Consider the following 19,289-nt stretch of genomic DNA (forward strand, 5'->3'; position numbering starts at 1 on the left):
ATTAAATTGACAATGGCTTTTAACCCTCCAAATAAAAGCTTTACTCTCACACGTTGCAGGGACCTCTTATTCCAGCCGCCTTTACCAATGGCTACCATTAAATAAGTGTTAGAACAATTTTTTTCTTCTTAAGATCTCAATTGAGAGAATACATGAGAAATAAAAAAAAGGGACGAGTGCTGTAGGGTGAGCAATTTCACCAAGAACACAAAGTGTCTAAAAAAAATTGTAGTAAAACGATGGTGAAACTTCGCGCGACTGTGTCGATTTTTAGAAGTTAGGTGAAGAATTTAAGAAAAAAAAATGTAGAGAAACGACGTGAGGGATTTTTTCAAATTTAAAAGAGAAAAAAAGAAACAGTATTTGTTCAAACAACTACACAAATTTACTAAATATAAAACACACAAAAAATATAATAAAGAGAAACAAGAAAACAATGTGAACAAAAAATATTAAGGTGAAGTAATAAAATTAATATTAACTAAAGAGTAATAATAAAAATATTTAAAAAAAAATAATTAATTGAATAAAATCCGTGGACGGAAAATATTGAAAAGAGGTAATTAATTGTAATATTCATATACATTAACAAATATGGAAAACAATGAATAAGAAAAAAAATGAGGAATTTAGGTACATACACACATTACACCATGAGAAGGAAAATCTTTAATGCAAAGATTAATCGAGTAAAGTCAGTTTTTTTTCTATGTAATCCTCACAGTTCACGTGATAGCACAACAAATTTTATTTTTATAACACACCTCGAGCTATGATAAAAACTGACACCTAACTCCCTTCATGCAACTTTCCACTGGAAAAATGATTACCTACTTTAGTGTGGAAAATTCTCTGAATACTTTCAATATTCTTTCAAGCCTTTCATACGGTGAAATCCCATTAATTACCTTAATTTTGGATTACAAGCATCCTACGAAAGACTTGAAGGAAATAAAATCTATAAAACATTATTTCTAACAGTGTCCTGCAAAATTTTTTCTTAATTTCAATTGCACATTAATATGTAGCACAAAAAAGAAAGAAGATAAACCCATATTTGTATGTTGGAAGGTTTTCCATGGAACTGTTGCGAAAAAGAACATAATTGAGGTATAAATTTAATAGACAGTAATAAAATCTATTTATAGTTAAAAGTGTATATTTTGATAAAAGTAAGCCAAATAATAAATTGGTCTTATTTTCTTATGCGCACTCAATACAATACACCCATTTCATTGGAAACAATTTAATTTAATAACTTTTATAAATAATAAAACTAAATCAACAAAATTAAGAAAGAAAATTATTTCATCATTTTAATGGAGACTTTGAAACACTCTCTGTATTGTAGATAAAGATCAATTTTATATAAAATGACATGAAATTTTCTTTTGCTGCTGAAATGTTGATTTTTGAGTGATATTCTCGATATTCTAAGAAGGAATTATGTTCCTTGCATTTTAGAATATCAGTGTGGAAAATTTTACACAAATATTTTTTTTTAAAGAAAATGATTAGAAAGAAATTATCAGAATGAATATAAGTTAAAAAAAATTACTGTGATCCTCACGAAATTAAAATATTTTTAATAATCATTGCAATAATATTTATTTATCCTAAATAAAGGTAATATTGCAATTTTTTTGCTATCTGCCTATTTTGACTAAAATCTAATTATTTTTTTTAACCACACACTGTAGAAAGTTTTAGATAAATCAACAAAAATATCATTTGAGCAGCTTGAGAAATGTAAAAGGATATGAGAAAGTGGTTGAAGATACTTTAAAAAAAATCTTATGAATGACCTTCGGATAACCCTTCCTTTTGGAAAGAAAACCCAGTATAAAATGCGCCTAAAATCTTTTAATTTTCATCAAATAGTGCTTATAAAATTTGAAGCAATACGAGAACTTAAAATTTCTCAATCTGAAAAATATTAAATAAAAAAAAAACGTACCAACTTTTTTACATTTTCACAAGAATAAAACAAAAATTTGAGAGACATTTTAGGAGTTTTAAATAATTTTTGACAAGTCAAGAATTAATAATAAAAAAAGGTCATCTAATTTATTTCATATAGAAGAGGTACATATGGGTAAGTATACCTACAGTATAATACTTGAGATCTTCTTATAGTAAAGAAAAAGGATAAAACTGTACTTGTTATTGTTAAGAGAGTAAAATTAAACAAAAAAAAAAAACGAAAGAATGAAAGTAAAAAAGCAATTGATGTTTTTGTTCTACAAAAATTTTATTTTTTAAATGAAAAATATTTTATGAATTGGCTTAACTAAAGAGACACGTTTTCTTGTTGTCTGCAAGGGAAGTTGAGATTTTATTTGAGTTAAACAGAACTTCCTTTTTGCCTTTTTATTGGACTGACAAATTTTATTTGTTTGTCTATTTACTCTTCCTGTTTTACCGTTCAAAGGATTCAAAGTAAATGAAAAATCCTACATTTTGAATTCAGATTTTTAATGAATAAAAAAAGCGACAATATTGAGAACAAATATATTAATTAAAAAAAAAAAGATGAATTCATTTACGTGTGATTCTCAATCAATACTTTTTAATCAAATATATGACACACAATTCACTTTATATTGATACAATTCAAATTGTCATATAGAGATAATTCAAAATAAAGAAAAAAAGTAAATACGGAAAGTTTACGAAGATCTTTAGTGGTTCTAATGTTTACTATAAAATAATGAGGAAAAAAAAAAGAATTTAAAGAACGGCGAAAAAAAAAGATGTATGTATTATTGAATAGCATTTGAGAAATTGAAATCTTCCAAATATCATTTAAATTTGAAAATAAACATTAATTTTTCTTTATTTTTTGTGCTCTCAGTCGAAAGCACGCGCTATTTACCTGTTTATTTCCAAGTATTTCGTCAAACTGTTCACATTCAGCGCGTGTTTTTTGACCAAAGCTTTTTACACTCAATTTTAAATAAATCATAATAAATGGGGCTTCAACCGAACCTCGAGGAATTTTTTTAACATATACATACATTTAAAAGTATTTAGGAAAAAAAAGAGGAAACATAGAAAGATCCCACACACCAAAATAAAAATAATAAAAAAAAGTTATTTAAAATAGAAATGAAAATTTTGCAATAAAACGTTTCTATATTTAATATTATAAGTGAGAAAATAAGATGATATCTATTGTGAAAAGAAAATGAGGAAACCGTACACATGATACTAAAAAAAAAGAGAGAAAATATAATAGTCATGATAAAAAAGACATAAAACATTTTATATAATATACAATACAATACATACATTACATAAATTTAAAAGAACAATTGTCTTTATTCACGTGGAAAAAACAGCTTTAAATATTTGAAAAGAAGATAGAAAGTGAAAAAAATGGTTATTTTATAAGGAGATATGGAAAGCCGTAGGTTACAAAATAAATTTAAAAAAAAATAAAAGAAAGGAACAAAGAAAATAAAAATTACGTATTTCATTGGTATGGTATTAAAAAAAATGTTTCATGTGTTTTTAACCCACACCACGCTTCACACGCTTGCGTCAAATTAAAATCTGTCATATTTTCTTATAAGAATATTAAAAAAAGAAAACTAATAGATTTTAAGATTGAATATTTCAGTTTAGCTATGACGTACAGAACATGTCGTTTATGTGCAACAAGGGTTGAATTGGCTTAGAAAGATAGCCTTTTGGGGCTTTTGTTGACTGGACGACTTCAGTATGATCATGAACCTCTCAAGAGAGCTTTTGTATGTAGACACGTTATCGTCTAATTAGCGTAAATCACAAAGTAACTAAATTTTATCCAACGTTTTTAAAATAACATTAATTCTATTTTGAAAAAAATCCTACTGCGCATACACATGTAGGTAATAACCATTTCGAGCCGAAATATTATTCATTTTGTAACAACTTATTGAAAAAAAAAATAGCTTGTCCATTATTTATTCGGATTAAAACCCATAAGAAATGAAAATATATGAGGAAAATCTGGAGCTTTATGGGACAACCCAGTAAATGTAATATCAAGTCGAAATTATTTCAACAAAATTTAGCTTTAGATATTTTTTTCTGGAAATGAAATTATCGTTGAAACTCCATAGTTGAGGTCCATGAGAGACCATATGGATAATGTTTAATTACATTTTCCTTCTTCTTCTTTATTCCTATCTTTCTGAACAGAAAAAATAAGAAACAATAAAGTTACTTTAAAATCTAATTGAGATTTGTGATGGTTCGCATAGTACCTACCCGAAAAAGCAACATCGAAGAATTCAAGAAATAAATTTCTTTGGCGACATTTTTTTTCGTGGAGAAGTACGAAAGCTCAAAAAAAAGCGAATCACATCAGATGAGATGACAAAAAGCTCTCTTGGAGAGGATAGCAAAGAAATTTATTGGGAGCTAATAGTGCTAAAAAAAAGCTCATTTTGTGGGTATTTTGTCAAATGGGGCAGAAAGATGGCGCAAAGAAAAAAAATGTATAGCAAAAATTCTCTATACATCCTCAAACGTTATAAATTATTTTCGCTTTTTCACACACAGGAAAATCTCTTTATCATTGATTTTTCCACATTTTTTTTTACAATCACCCTCTATGGACATGTTAGCAATTTATTCTTTCAAGTACAAGAAGTGGAGGCAAAGAGAATCGCTGAAAGCAGCAGGAGTTTCAGCAGGAAATATGGCAGTAAAGAAGAAAGTAAAGAAAGTGGAAAGATATTAATCTTTTTTGCGTGTACGTCGCACAGACTGATTTTAAGAAGCAATACAAAGAAAAAAAACAATTTAAAATTAAATATTTAATTCAAAATGCATAATATGTGTACGATTAAATGTCACAGAGACATATAAGAAAAGGGTGTAAGAGAGGGTAACGTCCGAAACAAGGAAACTCATTGTCGTAGCTTTTAGCCAATTGTAGTGCTTTAAAAAATATGTTTCCATGCAAGCAGCAGATACGAAAAAAAAGAGATAGAGGAATGTCATTTTTCATAAAATTCAAACAAATTCAAAAAAATGTTATAAAGTGCTGAGAATACGTTAGATGAGAAGCACTATGATCAAACATAACATAATTCACTTCCATTAAATTTTGTTGAGAGAATCATGAAAGATTATTGTTTTTTTTCTACTCATTACTCATTAAAAGAGATCTTTTCGTTTGACATGCATTGCAATAAAATGCAGTATGACGATAAATATGTGGAGCATTTGAATGAAATACGAGTTAATATTCAATCTACAAAGAAAATCGTTTTATTTCATTCATTTTGAAAAAAAAATAGATGAGTGTGACTTAAAATATCAAAATTAAATAGAATTGAATAAAAAAAATTAAAAGAAGATGAAATTATAGGTCAAAAATTAAACACGGAATAGAGAGCATAGTGGTTAACTGTTTGCCCAACATGCGCTCCCACCGATATAAACTTAAAAGACAAACACGAGCGTGTGAAATGAATTACATACTATCATTCTCTTATTACGTTTAGGGCAAATAAGTATCCTATATATAAAAGATCTATAGAAACTCTCTATCTCGTCCACAAAAAATCACTTTAAAAAATTAAAAATATTTTACCATTCATCAAGAGCTTGAATACTTGAAAAAAAAATAAAAGAAGATTTTCCTTAATAAATTCAAGAAATTATTCGCGATGCTTTAAACGTTAATAAGTCCCCCGTGTATCGTAAGACCCCATTAACAAATATTCAAACATAGATTTCAGTCACACCGCTTAAAAAATTTTATTTTTCAAATTTCTTTCTCAGAAGATTAAAATGAAAAAGAAGTCAATAGAAGAGAGTGGTAGAAAAACAAGTTATTGATATTATATTTCGAAGAAAAAGCAAAGAAACGCTCCTAGAAAGATGGGAAAGTCAAAAATGAGGGTATTTTTGACAGGAGATAAAAATCAATTTAAATAGGTCAATTAAACAAATTGGATACTGTAATATAAATTATATAAATAATGTTTTTGTGTGTATATTGCCAAAAAAATATACAGACGAAATTGTACATAATCCTAAGAGAATTTTGTGAAGAAGAAAAAAGAAATAAAGAAATCACTTTTTTGCGTCACAAGAAAAACTAAAAGTATATTACAAAATAATAAGCCGCAATCCATGATATATTTAATTGAAATATTAAGATGAAATTTATTCCTTTCTTCCCTTCCCGTCCTAAAAGAAGAAAAATAATATGAAGCAGAAAATTAAACTTCACTATAGTTTCGATTAAGTGAAAGGAACTTAATAAAAGAAAATTACATACATAGATAATAATCAAATTAATTAAATCAAAAATTTTAGGTTTATCGTAGATTTTTTATCTCCTTTTTCAATTACATATATTGAGATATTTCTTCTCATTCACCTTAGTTACTCTAATTTTTAAAGAAAAATCATTAGATACGATGAATCCAATCAAAAAGAAATTGACAAAATTTTATCAGTTTGTCTCTAATGCAAATGTTAAATTTACCTTTAGATAGTAAATGAAAGAAATAAAAGAAAAACAAGTTCATTGTTTCAATTGGCTTAAAATAGTAATATGTACGGAAATCCGAGAAAAATCAAGAAGAAATGGAACATTTTACGATCGCATTCAGTAGCAAATCAATAAAAAAAAAATAATGTAAATACATAACTTAAAAAGAATTGTTTTATTTCTATTTGCTTAAGTACATTGAACATGAAAAACACATTTTTTAGGTTATAAAATGCAAAAAGCTTTTTAGTTTTAATTCACATTACTATTATACAGATTTTTCTTTAAATCAAAAATATTTTTTAACTATAAAAAAAAGAAAATGAAGTTAAATAAATGAACTAAATACAGGGTAAAATTTAGTGACAAAGTAAAATAAAAGAAAATAAGGTAAAATTCGAGACTTAAATCATTCATTTATTACATTTTTTCACACAACTTACAAGATATCGAAGACAGGTTGATATATATATGAAACGGATTATGCCAAAAAAATGTTTGTTTTTTTAATTAGAGAAAAAGAACACATACAGAATTTGTGGATGAATTATTTGTACCAAATGGTTAAAAACAAGTTATATCGAGAACTCTTGAAATGCAATGAAATCGCTCCAATGTCAATTTATTGATACCATAAAGAAAATTAATCATAGCATATATTAGTCTAATTTTCCATACATATAAAATTTTTAAGTTATCATATTATACCTTTTTCCATTTAACTTCATTTTCATAAAATTCGATTTACGATGAGAAACTACGGATAACATTAAAAGTATAAATATCCTTCACAAAAAGAAGTATTTATGAAATTTGAAATTCATACTAAAAAAACACAATAAAATATTACTTATTATATAAACGGTGTAATTTGATAATTAAAAAAATTATATATATAAATCCCGGCCTTAACATCACGTGAAACTTCTTCTTAAGGATATATATTAGTACACTAGGTACAATTTTCTTATTAAATACCTAATTAAAATTATATACATATATTGACAAAAAATATATAAATAAGTATGATCAAACATATCTTATATAATGTACATGTATATAAATAATATTATCAATTGGTTATTTCTCAAATAAAAACAAAAGAAAACGACATTCTGTTGAGGGTACTATTCATCTGTTTGTTCCATATACATAACATATTTAAGTGATAAATTATTAAACTTTAAGTTTTTATCTACAAAATTATTTGTAAATGTTTTTCTCCTAATATTGGCAGTATTGAAAATAAAAAAAAAATTATTTCAATATTATAAAGTAAATATCGTAAATTATAAAAACAAATTCAGTTTAGTAAATTTAACATCAATGGGAATAATTACAAGGAACTTAAATCTATGAAACATTTTCACAGATTCCAGCTTTAAACAAAAGTTCCCACTTACAAAAATTGGTACCTAGACCTTCCTATTTATATAAAAAACAACTTTCAATTAGAATATTTTTATGACTTATTCTTCAATTTTTTTTATCTATTTTTTTTTTCATAAGTATGTATGTGTCTTACATGTGCAGGGTGGCCAAGAAATTAGGAAATGATTTTAAATGCTAATAACTTTTGATTAGATTGAGATATCTGAAAAATTCAATCTCAATCAAATCAAAAATTATTAGCTCTTAAAATCATGCCATAATTTCTTGGCCACCCTGTATACCCTGTATTAATCATTACAGTCACCTCCGTCTTATTATCTCCAAATTAAATTCTTCTTACACATTAAACGTACTTAATTGGTGAGAAGAATGATATCGAGAGATGCATTAAGCGGGGTACGACTGTACTACACATTACACATTTCTTTTTATTCAAAATATAAAAATTTTCTTCATTCTTTACACACACAAAATGCTAAAAGAAAAAACACCGATACAGAACTGTCAGTTAATGAAAAAAAATGAAAGAAAGATAGAAAAACATTTAGCAAAAATGTGAATTTGATGATGAATATAAACATGGTCTATTTTTTGATAGAAAAAATATTATGGAAACACAAAACAGAAGAAGTTGTGTGTAAATATAAAAAGAAAGAAAAAGAGGTACGACAGAAAATAATGATGATGAAATTTATTGAGTAAACATACACCTAAACAAGTGAAAGAAAAAAGTAACACTAAAATCTCGACAATATTAAAATTATATATTCGTATATAGTGAGTGAAAGTAAGTGAAAATTAAACACTTCTTTAATAAATAAAAATGGCTTATTTGTGTAAAATAAAATCAACCCTTATTTTAGAAAAGACAATGTTGAAGTAAGAAAATATGTACTTATTATAATATTATTAATATCTCCGTGTCATGGGCCTTATACTATAATACGAAAAAAAAACAAGTAAAATATGGCTCTCAAATCTCATCGAATGAGAGCTGTAAAATGATGAAAAGTCTAAGAAAATACCATGAAGAACTTTAAAGAAAAAACACTGTGCGACAAAATGGACGAATAAAAATCGATTGAAATTGAAGGTGAAAGCATATAAAGACAGAAAATACGATAGAAAAATAAAATGCAATAAAATGGTCCTTCAATCAAAAGCACAATGAGACCGAATAAACTGGTGGAAAAGCGGAAGAAGAAAGACGCATGATTTTCCATAGAAACGACGGAAATTTCCACCCCAAAGGCCTCTCTATTGTACTTCCAAAAGACTTTTTTTCCCTCTTTTTTGCCATTGTTTAGGGCGCCTCTTTAACTTTCAAGTTATGTACATTATCCAGAGATTATAGTTGGTGTCCATGAAAATTCTATACTTCATTTTTATTTCTTTTTGACATACAAAAGAGCTAGAAATCCATCTTTTAACTATTAAAAAGATAATTTATATTTCGAAAATTTTCGCAGGAAAAAAATCTCAAAATTCTCACTTATTGCGTAAAGAAGGAATTCTTGCAATTCAGTAAGAAAAATATAACCGTTAGGGTTCATTTCCTTTCGTAGGTAAAGCCATCGAGATGTAGGTACAGGCATACAGTATAAATTGATGATGACAAAGTAGTTTATTGGTTTTGTTTAATTCTACTTCATCATCACCAGTATTTAGGTCAATCAATCAGTGAAATTGACATCAAATATCCTATTTCACTAAATCAGCCTGTCTGAAGATATATAAAAATTTAAAACAAACGAAAGAGCTAACAGAACAAACTTCATGGACACCACTTCCTCCGGTTGTCATCATCTCTCAAATAATAAAAGAATAATAAAAGTAGAGATGGCTCAAGCAAAAATTATAAGTTCATTAATAACTTTCTTTTAATACAAAGAAAAATTAAACATTCAATAAAACCTGCGCAAAGTGGTTCTTCATGTCTTAAAGTACCTACCTATAGAAGACATAGGTATATGTCTCTTCGAGTGAGAGCCGTATAAGTGTTTGTCAGAATGGACAAAATTCTTTTCATATACCTACTTTCCATGAATATTTTCATTTTATTTATACCTATCTCACAGTTTCCCTGATTGGAGAAAATAATTTTAACCCGGAGGATCTTGTAGAGAAAGAAGAAGGAATCGCCAAAAACTGAGATTACATAGAAAATAGCTAGCTAAGATTTCATACAAAATGCCCAAAAAATTAGCGGCCATTATCAATATTGTCCCTTTTCTTCAAAGAATTTGTCGCAACGAAATATGAATGCGAACATTTTGAAACATTTAAGGGGCCAATATTGGTAACAGGCGCCAATTTTTGGACATTTTGTATGAAACCTTTGCTTCTCATTCTCTTTTGATTCTTTAAAAGATTATGTGGGTTAAAATTTTTCTCGGCTCAGGGTAACTTTCATATATAGCTGAATAGACTCCTTTATATGTATAAATTCGGTAAAAAAAATATTTATATAATTTTATTATTTAATTTAACTATAATTGTATTATTACAAAAAAAAGAAGCAAACAGAACCCAGTGTATCTTATCTAATTAATTATATAGAATACATCAAGTAGATACCTAAATATATAACTTATGTATTACTATATTTTCTTAAAGTTACTTTAATTCCTTAAAAATTCACCCATTCCCACCCGTGCGTAAAGTCTTAAATATTACACTAAAAAAAACAATGAAAAGCACTATACTTGCACCCATAAGTTAAAGCTAAAATTAAAAGGAAATATTATAGTGAAAACAAATGATATTGTAAAAATATTCTTAGACTTTTTTTTTAGTTAATCTGTAAAAAGAACCTTGAAGAAAATGAAAATTAGTTGGTATACCACAATCGTGGCATACCAAGTATTTCCTATTTTTTTTGAAATCAAATGATATCACATCCTAAGAAAAAAATCCTTTATACTTAAAAACCATCTTTTAGGTTTTTTTTTGGAATTTCTGGAATTCAAAGTAGCAAATTCTTTTGAAAAATATAGAAAAGCGAATGACGTAATTAATTTATCTGATATGAAATAGATGAAATTATATACTTTTACACCATACGCCAAACGCACATTACGCTTTTCAAGTAAATTCACAAGTTATTTGTATTTCACTCAAAACTGATTAAAGATGTCAGAAAATTATTAGAAAAAAAAAAGAAATGCCAACATAAATTTTTAAACAAGGACGACACATTGTGCAATAATTTTTGGAATAAAAAGTCAAACTTTTATAAGTTTATGTGAATAGTTTAAATCTTTGGTAACTATAATGAAAAGAAAAAAATCCAGAGAACTCTTATAGGAGAATGTTATATATAAAAAAAACTATGAAAGAAAAAAAAACATTTTTAAAATTTACATTATAAAACTTGAGGAAGGAGGAGTAAAAAAATGAAAAATAAAAGCAATAACCACACAAATTTTTCTATATATACATTACATTATATATTGAATTATTATATATTTAAAGGAAAAAAAAGAAATAAATACAGAATTAATACATTAAAATAACTGTACATGAAAAGCTTTGAAAGGTATTTAACAATATTATTAAGGAAAATGGAAAAAAAATGAAAGAGGAAGTTTAAATATATAAACACTATATTTATCAATTAGTAAAATATATATCTATGATTATGAAAAATAATGTGAGAAAATAATGGAAACACAAACTTTTAATTGATTCTTACTCAATTATTAAAAAAAAAAAGAAAATGTTTAAGAAAATCCAAAGTAAAAAAAAAAGAAAACATTTAAGTCATAAGACAACAAATTAATACATGTTAAATTAAAGAGAAAAAAAACATTTGAAATGTAAAACATTAAAAGAAACATGGAAAACACTGTGTAATAATTAAAATGATGAGGATAGAAACGAAGAAGAAAACTATCTTAAGAATGTATTTTAATAAATAAAATGAAAAAGAAAATAATATTAAATTAAAACAAAGAAAGTGACATGCAAACCATTTTGGAATAAATACGCAAAGTTTCATCTGGAAAAACAAACAAACAATACCATATTAATTAAAGAAAAAAAAACTTTCAAGAGATCTATTTTAATAATTTAAGGCATGTTTTTACATAATTTTCATTCTAAATAGTCAATCAATGAAACATTAGGAGTGACTCATGCTTCAAGGAACAAAAAGACAAGAGATAAGAAAAAATGGACAAGATTAGCAAGAGATTGTAAAGATAAAAAAACCATCCACCATTTTTGGAAAAGTTCACATCTAAAATTTTCCTTCCATTTCTCCACATCATCACAGCCATCCCATATATAAATGAATGTCCAACATCCACTACAAGATCACTGATTTATAGATTAAAGTAAAACTATAATGATAATAAAGAAAACAGAAAGAAATACGTATAAAGTTTAAGAAATAAATATTATTTAGTCATTCTAACTTACATATAGATTTCTTTACTCAAAGTAAAAAAAAAATGGAAGAATGTAACATTTTCACACAACGGAAAAAAATAAAGAAAACCAAAAAATTACCTACAGCATAATGTTAAACTATTTGAACAAAAAAAAAATTTTACAAAGAATTAAATAGAAAATAAAAAAAAAGAACAGAACCCTAAAGAAAGAAACTCGCCACTCACGAATACAATTTACTTTATTTTAGAATTCTTTAACTTTAAAAAAAAATGACGTTTATAAAATTGAATATTTACAGAAAAACCATTTAAATCTCGTAAAAAGATGGCAAATAAAGCAAAAAAAAACCAGTGGAAGAATTATGGAAAGAGATGTAATAATCTTAAATTAATTAAAATATAAAAACGAGGAGAAATTATAAAACAATTAAATGAAATTTTATTGAAATAAAAGAAATATTATTATGAATGTGTGATGGATGTATACATAAAATAATTGTACAATGTACATAAGATGAAACAAGAAATAAAGAACCCTATGACAAATTCAAATTGGTTTTACTTGAAGGAGAATTTTCATTTTTTTTTTTAAATTTCGTCTAAAAGAAAATTTTAATTTTGCAGAAAAACAAAAGAAAAAAATTACGCAGCTTTGCAAAATAAATTAACAAAACATTTTGTGTGAAATACAATACAATACCAAGGAAGGCTTTTCAGGGCATGAGATGCAAAGATGTGATGATATTGCCCTAAAAGAAGCCTGCATTCAGAGCCATCATTATTTTCTCGCTGAGGTATCTGATTTAAAATGCAAAATTCTGAGCTTCGCAGGGTGAGGGAGGAAGAGGTGTATCCCAAGAAGTTGACGAATATCAACTCAAGTGGAACATTCAAGTTGCGAGACGTGTCAGGAGATGAAACAACGAAAGGTCGTCCCCTATCCCATGGAACGCAAATGACTGAGTCAGCTCCAGAGAAATGAGGGTGGAATAATTACGACGAGAGGGTGCCTCAGCAAAAATCGCATCCAACTCGTCCCGGTCATTCCTTTTCTGACTCCTTTTGCCGATACCTATCTCTGGGCTCTCGAGCCATTTTCCTGCGGGACGTTCACAATGAGAAAATGCATTTCATATAAAACTTGAGAACTTTTCGGAGCGTTATAGTGACACTTGTACACGCTCAGTGTGTTTAAAAATGAAAGACTTATTGGATAAAATAAATTACATATATTGTGCAATTAATTATTTTCTTCATTGCCTCGTTAAAATATTTATAAATGAATTTGAATTGATTTGAAAAGGATGGACTGTAAAATGTTTAAAGATGAAATCATAAAATCATAATTTTATTTAATTTTTACTTGTAAGAGATATTGGTGAAAATGCTACCGTAGAATATTTTGATGGTTTGTTCAGTTATTTTTCCCGACAAATTTTCCTTTTTTTTCTTTAGCCCCTGAAGAAGCCTCAGAGTGAGCCGAAACGTTGGAATAAAAATTTGTTTATTATTTCTCACAGGAGAAAAGTTTTCTGGCACTTACCGGATCTTCCCACTTTCCTCCATTATTTGTGAATGCTCATTTTCTCGAATTGCTGAAAGTCTAATCTTCACAAATTTCCGGGAAGAATAATTTTACAAGACTTCCCTATTCCAAGAATATTGTGCGCATAGAATTCTGAAGAGCATAAAAATTATTTTTAAAGATTCTAATATTTCTAAAGCTTCCATACAGATATCATTCTTCTTTATGCTAATAACTATTAAAGAAAAATGCCTATAAATAATGCTAAAAGAAGCGTTAAAATGCGAGGGAGGCACAAAGAGAGAGACAAAAGCGTATTTTGTGCAAATATCGATTTCCCCTCTTATTTCTGTTGCAATTTATTTCCCTCAAAGCGTCTCATCCAGCAAAATAATCTCAACTTCCGCTTCACTGAATGTCCTCCACCACCCTCATCTTACGCCAAAATTCCCCTCACACAACTCTCACTCCTTGTGGCCTCAGCTGAGGAATTCTGCACGAGTCTGTGTGTGGCACATTCACATGATGTATTACGGGTTATGAAAATGATCTTTTCAACATGAAAATTGTGACAAGGACAGAAATCTCCCGAATAAATCATCCGAGACGCGCGGCTGTAGGGGTTGAGAGGGCGAATAACCAAAGGGCCGGACGTAGAAGGGGTGAAAATATACGAATAACTTAAGGTGAAAGTCTCAATAACAAGAATTTGATTTATTTGCCAACATCGCACAATTCTGACAAAATATTTTTTTCCTACTCTCGCTTTCCTATTTTTCCCCAAATGCGAAATATCTTTATTTTTGCCAATATTCTTCCTTATAGACAATATTGATGGTTTGCCGGGGGTCTCAAAAGTTTTCCCAATTTTTGCGTATAGGCTCAATATTTTAACCGAAACGTCGATTCTGATTGAAATCTTTTCTATTCTTTACCAACAATTCGACAGTTGTGTGATTTTTGGTATTCTATGAAAATTTAAACAGATTTGTATTTTTTTCTCTAGACTATTTTTAAAAGGAAAAACACTTTTCCAGGACTTTTTTTTATAACGATTTTCATTCATTTTTCGATCATCCATTTAATCTTTTGATCATTTCAATGGTGAACAATGAAAATTGTCTTTCACCTATGCTGTCTTCTTTCTTCCCAAAAAACAATATCTAGGAAACTAAGGAGTTCAGTAACTGTGAGATAAAAATATTCAAAAGCTCCATTTCCCAACGAGATTTTTTTATTTTTTAAAACCTTTAAAATTAAATTTTCTAAATTAAAATAAAAATCTTTGAAGAAAATTAATTGATCCAAAAATAATTCCCTTCAGTGTCCTGAGTCAAAAATTTTTCCTTAGGAATATTCGTATAGCATACATATTTACATATTTTAAATCTTACTTTTTGGAATTTTTTCTCCCTTTTTTGTGTAAATCAAAATTGATTTACAAAAGATACCTCATCTGTATGAATACCTTCTTCTATTCTACCTATATACAAAAAGCATTCCTACACGTACATTATATACACGAAAAGGTAAAGGAATGAAAATTGTCCATGAGATTTTCTCAGCACCGGATGGAACAGTGGGTGGTAGATAGAAAGAGAGAGAAAGCAATAGAGTCATTAATCAGAAGATGTGTGCCGCTTTCTTATCTCACTTCCTCCAGGGAATTTTCGCACTTTGTGTGCTGATGATGTGCGGGTACCTGCGGATTTTCTCCCATGCAGGCTCAATTTCGTGAAACGCGACATGTGCAAAAGTGCTCCTCATTTAAATCCCTAATCCTCCCCTCTCGCAGCCCCCCTCCCTCCCATACCCGCCCCAAACATGCGGATACCTCATTTTGTCACACACGAGCTTTCCTTCGCCTTTTTCCCTTATAGCATATAACGCGAGAATTATTTGCATCATTACGCAAACGCCCCCATCTCGCGGATTCTCCTCGGGAAAACTCCTCAATCAACCACTGTTGTGCTCCAGTCGTGAAAAATCACCCACCACTTTCTCGCCAAATCATCCCCGCGATTAATGTCTCAATTAAGCGGATCAACGACATGGGTGTGTTCACATGAACGCAGCTTTTGCATTTATTGCATTCCTAATTGCTCACTTGAGCACACCCCCTTTCGCTATATGAAATTTCAATCCAATTTCTCTCAGAAAATTCTTGCTCGAGGACATTCGTAATCAAATTCAATTTGTTCCTCACCTTCAACGCTTAAACTTAAGAAAATACCAAAAAATTTATTCATTTCATTAAAATATTTAAGCAGATATTTCTTTAACATGTTTTTTTTTTTAAAGTTAAAAGCGATTTTTCTCGAGCCATGGCAATATGCTAAGAACGCTAAAGAATATGCGTGGTATTTTTATGTTGCACAAATTTGTTGAGATATTCCGCATGAAATACTTCAATTTAGAGTGGATTTGGCAACGATGGGGGATGATTTCAATAAATCCCGAGGATGTCGTGCAAACATAATACAGATAAAATGTGTATGTATAGTGAGAAGAGAAAGTAATGAGAATGTTTCCTTTTTTCATTTGGATCAACGCAAGACCGAGATGCACATCATGGAAAAGCGTCCTCGTCGAAAAAGTTGTGAAATGTAAGCCCAGGAAAACACCTCAAGAAGGGGGAAAACCAACAGATTTTATCTTAGCGTAGGAGACCAGTTTTCTGTTGGATTTATCGGGTGGAAAATGAAATCACATCGTGAGTGATAAAATCAAACCCTCAAGAAGTGCCTCTTAATCCTTCGAAATTAAAATGTAAGAAGGAATCGAGAAGTCTCTCACACAGCAGAATAATTCCAATTCTTCGTGTCTCCTTTACTTTCTCTCTATTTTCTTTGAATATTCATCCCTTCTTGCGAACACTTAAAGTTATAACGGAACGAAAAAGAAGTTTAATTGAAGATTCTAAATCAATTTTAGATTTAAATTCAGATTAATAACGAAAGGTTTGTGTTATATCTACAGTCAAATGGGGTGAATTTTTGATTATTCAAATAAGTAAATTTTTAATTTATTGTTTAAAGCATACATTCATTCCAGATTCAAAAATTCTAATGGCTAAAATCGAGAAAGAAGAGAAGTTAGAAAAAAAGAATGAAACGTTAGAGATGAAAAGTCAAACGATTAGAAAATAAATGTTAATCATTAGAAGAAACGTCAAGCAGTGAACAGAATGTTTAACGTCAAAAAAAAATCACAAACTTTAACCTCAAAAGATTGAGAAACTTTAAATATCAGAACAAAAGGAACGTCTAACGTTAAAAAAGAGATAAACGTCAAATACTGTACAAAATAATGTCAAATGCTAGAAAAGGTAGGTTAAACATTAGATCGGGAAAATCAAAAGTAACATCAAGCGTTAGAAAAATCATTAGGATTACGCAATTTGTCAAAAGAAGCGTCCGCTTAAAAATCATCCGTTTTTAACCATTTTTAGCGTCAAATTTTTTTTTAAAACAATCCTTAAAAGATTTCTAGCTCCACTCCTGTTAAAGATGTTTTTTTTAAAAGAATATGGAATAAGGGTAGCCAGTTTAACTAACCATTTAATCTGTAAAAGAATTTCTTTTTATTTTTTTTAGGGAAAAAATGGAATCTTTTATAAAATTATTTATTCAACGTACTAAATAAGATATACATACTTACAATATCATACAAATTGGTAGCACTTTTCCACATCCCACACATTGTTTAACCCATTATAGAGGCACATATGTACAATGTACTGTACATAGCATTATATGTAATGTACTGATACTCTATGTAGGTTTTATGAATTATTCGCCACAAGATCCAAGCACGAACTTTTCACATGAGCTCTGAAAAAATGGTGTGTGACAATTTTTGTGGTCTGGGCCCATCCACTTTCAAATTTAATAGTGTAATCAAGGGATAATGCTCATGATGAACCTTTTTTGCCATCATCAATTATTTACATTGAAGAAATTACTTATTCTCAAGCACACATGAAATTTTGCAAATCCCCATCAACTTTGCGTGGGACGGAAAGAATTTTGCACATGAATTTTCACGTGATTGTAATGAAGTGGTCCTCTCGTGGTTTGAAGGGTGCATTGTTTGGGGAAAAAAACGTAGATGTGGGTTATACGATGAAATATTTCAAGGGTCGTTGAACACAAGATGAGCACGTTCATTGAGGGAAGCTACCAATTAATCCCATTTTCGCTAATCTCATTATCCTTCCATATATTGGCATCATATATATGTACGCGATTTCCAACTTCAAAAATGCGTTGGAACATGAGAGACACCGAGCAGGGTAAGCAAATCATAATTTCATACAATATCCAGCAATGTGGTTTGGCTGTGGCTAAAATATCCGTTTGAAGGGTTAAAACATGGAATTTTAAACTATATTGATATGATTTCCTTTTCCATGTGCCCTTGTCAAAAAATTTTGATTTGATTTTCTCATGAAGGAAATAATTGACGATAAAATTAATTTTAAATTTTGATTGTATATAACTGTTCGAAGTAATACTTTAAATATTTAGATCTTTTATAAATAATTTTGCAAAAATATTACCCTAAAAAATTTAATCTCTTGTAAATCTTTGCCCTCATTTATTTAAATCGCATTTGAGGGAGAATATTCAATTTCCAGCAAAGCAAATTCATCGTTTTTGGCGCTGAATCTTCTCTCGAATTTTGATGATCATCTGCATTCGCGTGAATTTCGCTCGCCCAGTTTTTGTATGCCTACTCCGGAAACATTTTCAGGTTCTGCCGCCGGTCGGGAAGCGTTGGGCGGCGTCTGGTCGCATGGGATGGTGCCCCCCCCCCCCCCATGAGTGGGTGGGTGGCTCTTTGCGGAAATATGGGCTCAGAGCGTTTGCGACTATGTTTTACATCCTTGTCTGTGTGCATTTGTACATGTCGGAATGAATTTTGGGGGCAGGAATATGTGTGTGAATCGATACACGTAATGTCTGTAGCTTTCCATTTGGGATATTTCATCGCCCGCCAATCCCCGTGGCTTCCCTCAAGCCCAGGAGATTAATATCACATGTCCGAGTATCTAATCACAACCTTCAGAGATTAATTGAACGGCATCCTTCTTAGCAATCGTCTCAATCCCTAAGACGTTCAAATTGAAACAAGTTCCATTCAAGAGGATTCTACTTTTTCTGCCCTCTATTCCTATATTTTTTTGTCCTTTATACGTTTTCCGCATTTTCCCCAACGTCCTACACTTACGCGTAATTTATCAACCACATCACCGTTTTTCTCGCAACTCCCAACCGAATATATTCTGTATCAATACTGGCAATTAAACTTGCCAAGAAGAAGGAATAAACACGAAAATCAGTCATTAAGCAAAAGTGATTTTACATGTGTTTTTCCTCTACCTAAAAATTCTAGTAAAAATATTCTATTCAAAAATTGATTTCTTAAAGTAAATCCCGTCCGAGTTATTTGAGTGATATGGATCCCCAAGTACCTGAGG

The 19,289-nt window shown here is 29.2% G+C and overlaps 3 protein-coding genes across 27 annotated transcripts in view; all 3 read left to right on the forward strand.

Moving 5' to 3' along the window:
* LOC129792578 (protein phtf) overlaps positions 1-19,289 on the forward strand; it is a 295,904-nt gene that overhangs the window by 202,587 nt on the left and 74,028 nt on the right. The gene's annotated exons all lie outside the window — the stretch shown is intronic.
* The window catches only part of LOC129792640 (univin), a 273,488-nt gene that overhangs the window by 180,171 nt on the left and 74,028 nt on the right, over positions 1-19,289 (forward strand). The gene's annotated exons all lie outside the window — the stretch shown is intronic.
* LOC129792654 (RNA-binding protein Musashi homolog Rbp6) overlaps positions 1-19,289 on the forward strand; it is a 154,319-nt gene that overhangs the window by 61,002 nt on the left and 74,028 nt on the right. For 6 of the 21 annotated variants that reach the window (XR_008750823.1, XR_008750820.1, XR_008750826.1 and 3 more), the window contains one exon: positions 60-438. The exons of 1 other annotated variant lie outside the window; for it this stretch is intronic. Coding sequence is in view for 11 of the 20 variants with exons in the window: in XM_055831952.1 (XP_055687927.1) it covers positions 39-101 (63 nt within the window). In the remaining 9 variants the exon portion in view is untranslated. Of the gene's footprint in view, positions 1-38; positions 12,829-19,289 lie in introns of those variants that run through there. 14 more of the 21 variants (XM_055831952.1, XM_055831955.1, XM_055831950.1 and 11 more) reach the window with 3 other exon arrangements.

The sequence above is a fragment of the Lutzomyia longipalpis genome, chromosome 3 (genome assembly GCF_024334085.1).
Source record: "Lutzomyia longipalpis isolate SR_M1_2022 chromosome 3, ASM2433408v1".
NCBI lineage: Eukaryota > Metazoa > Arthropoda > Insecta > Diptera > Psychodidae > Lutzomyia > Lutzomyia longipalpis.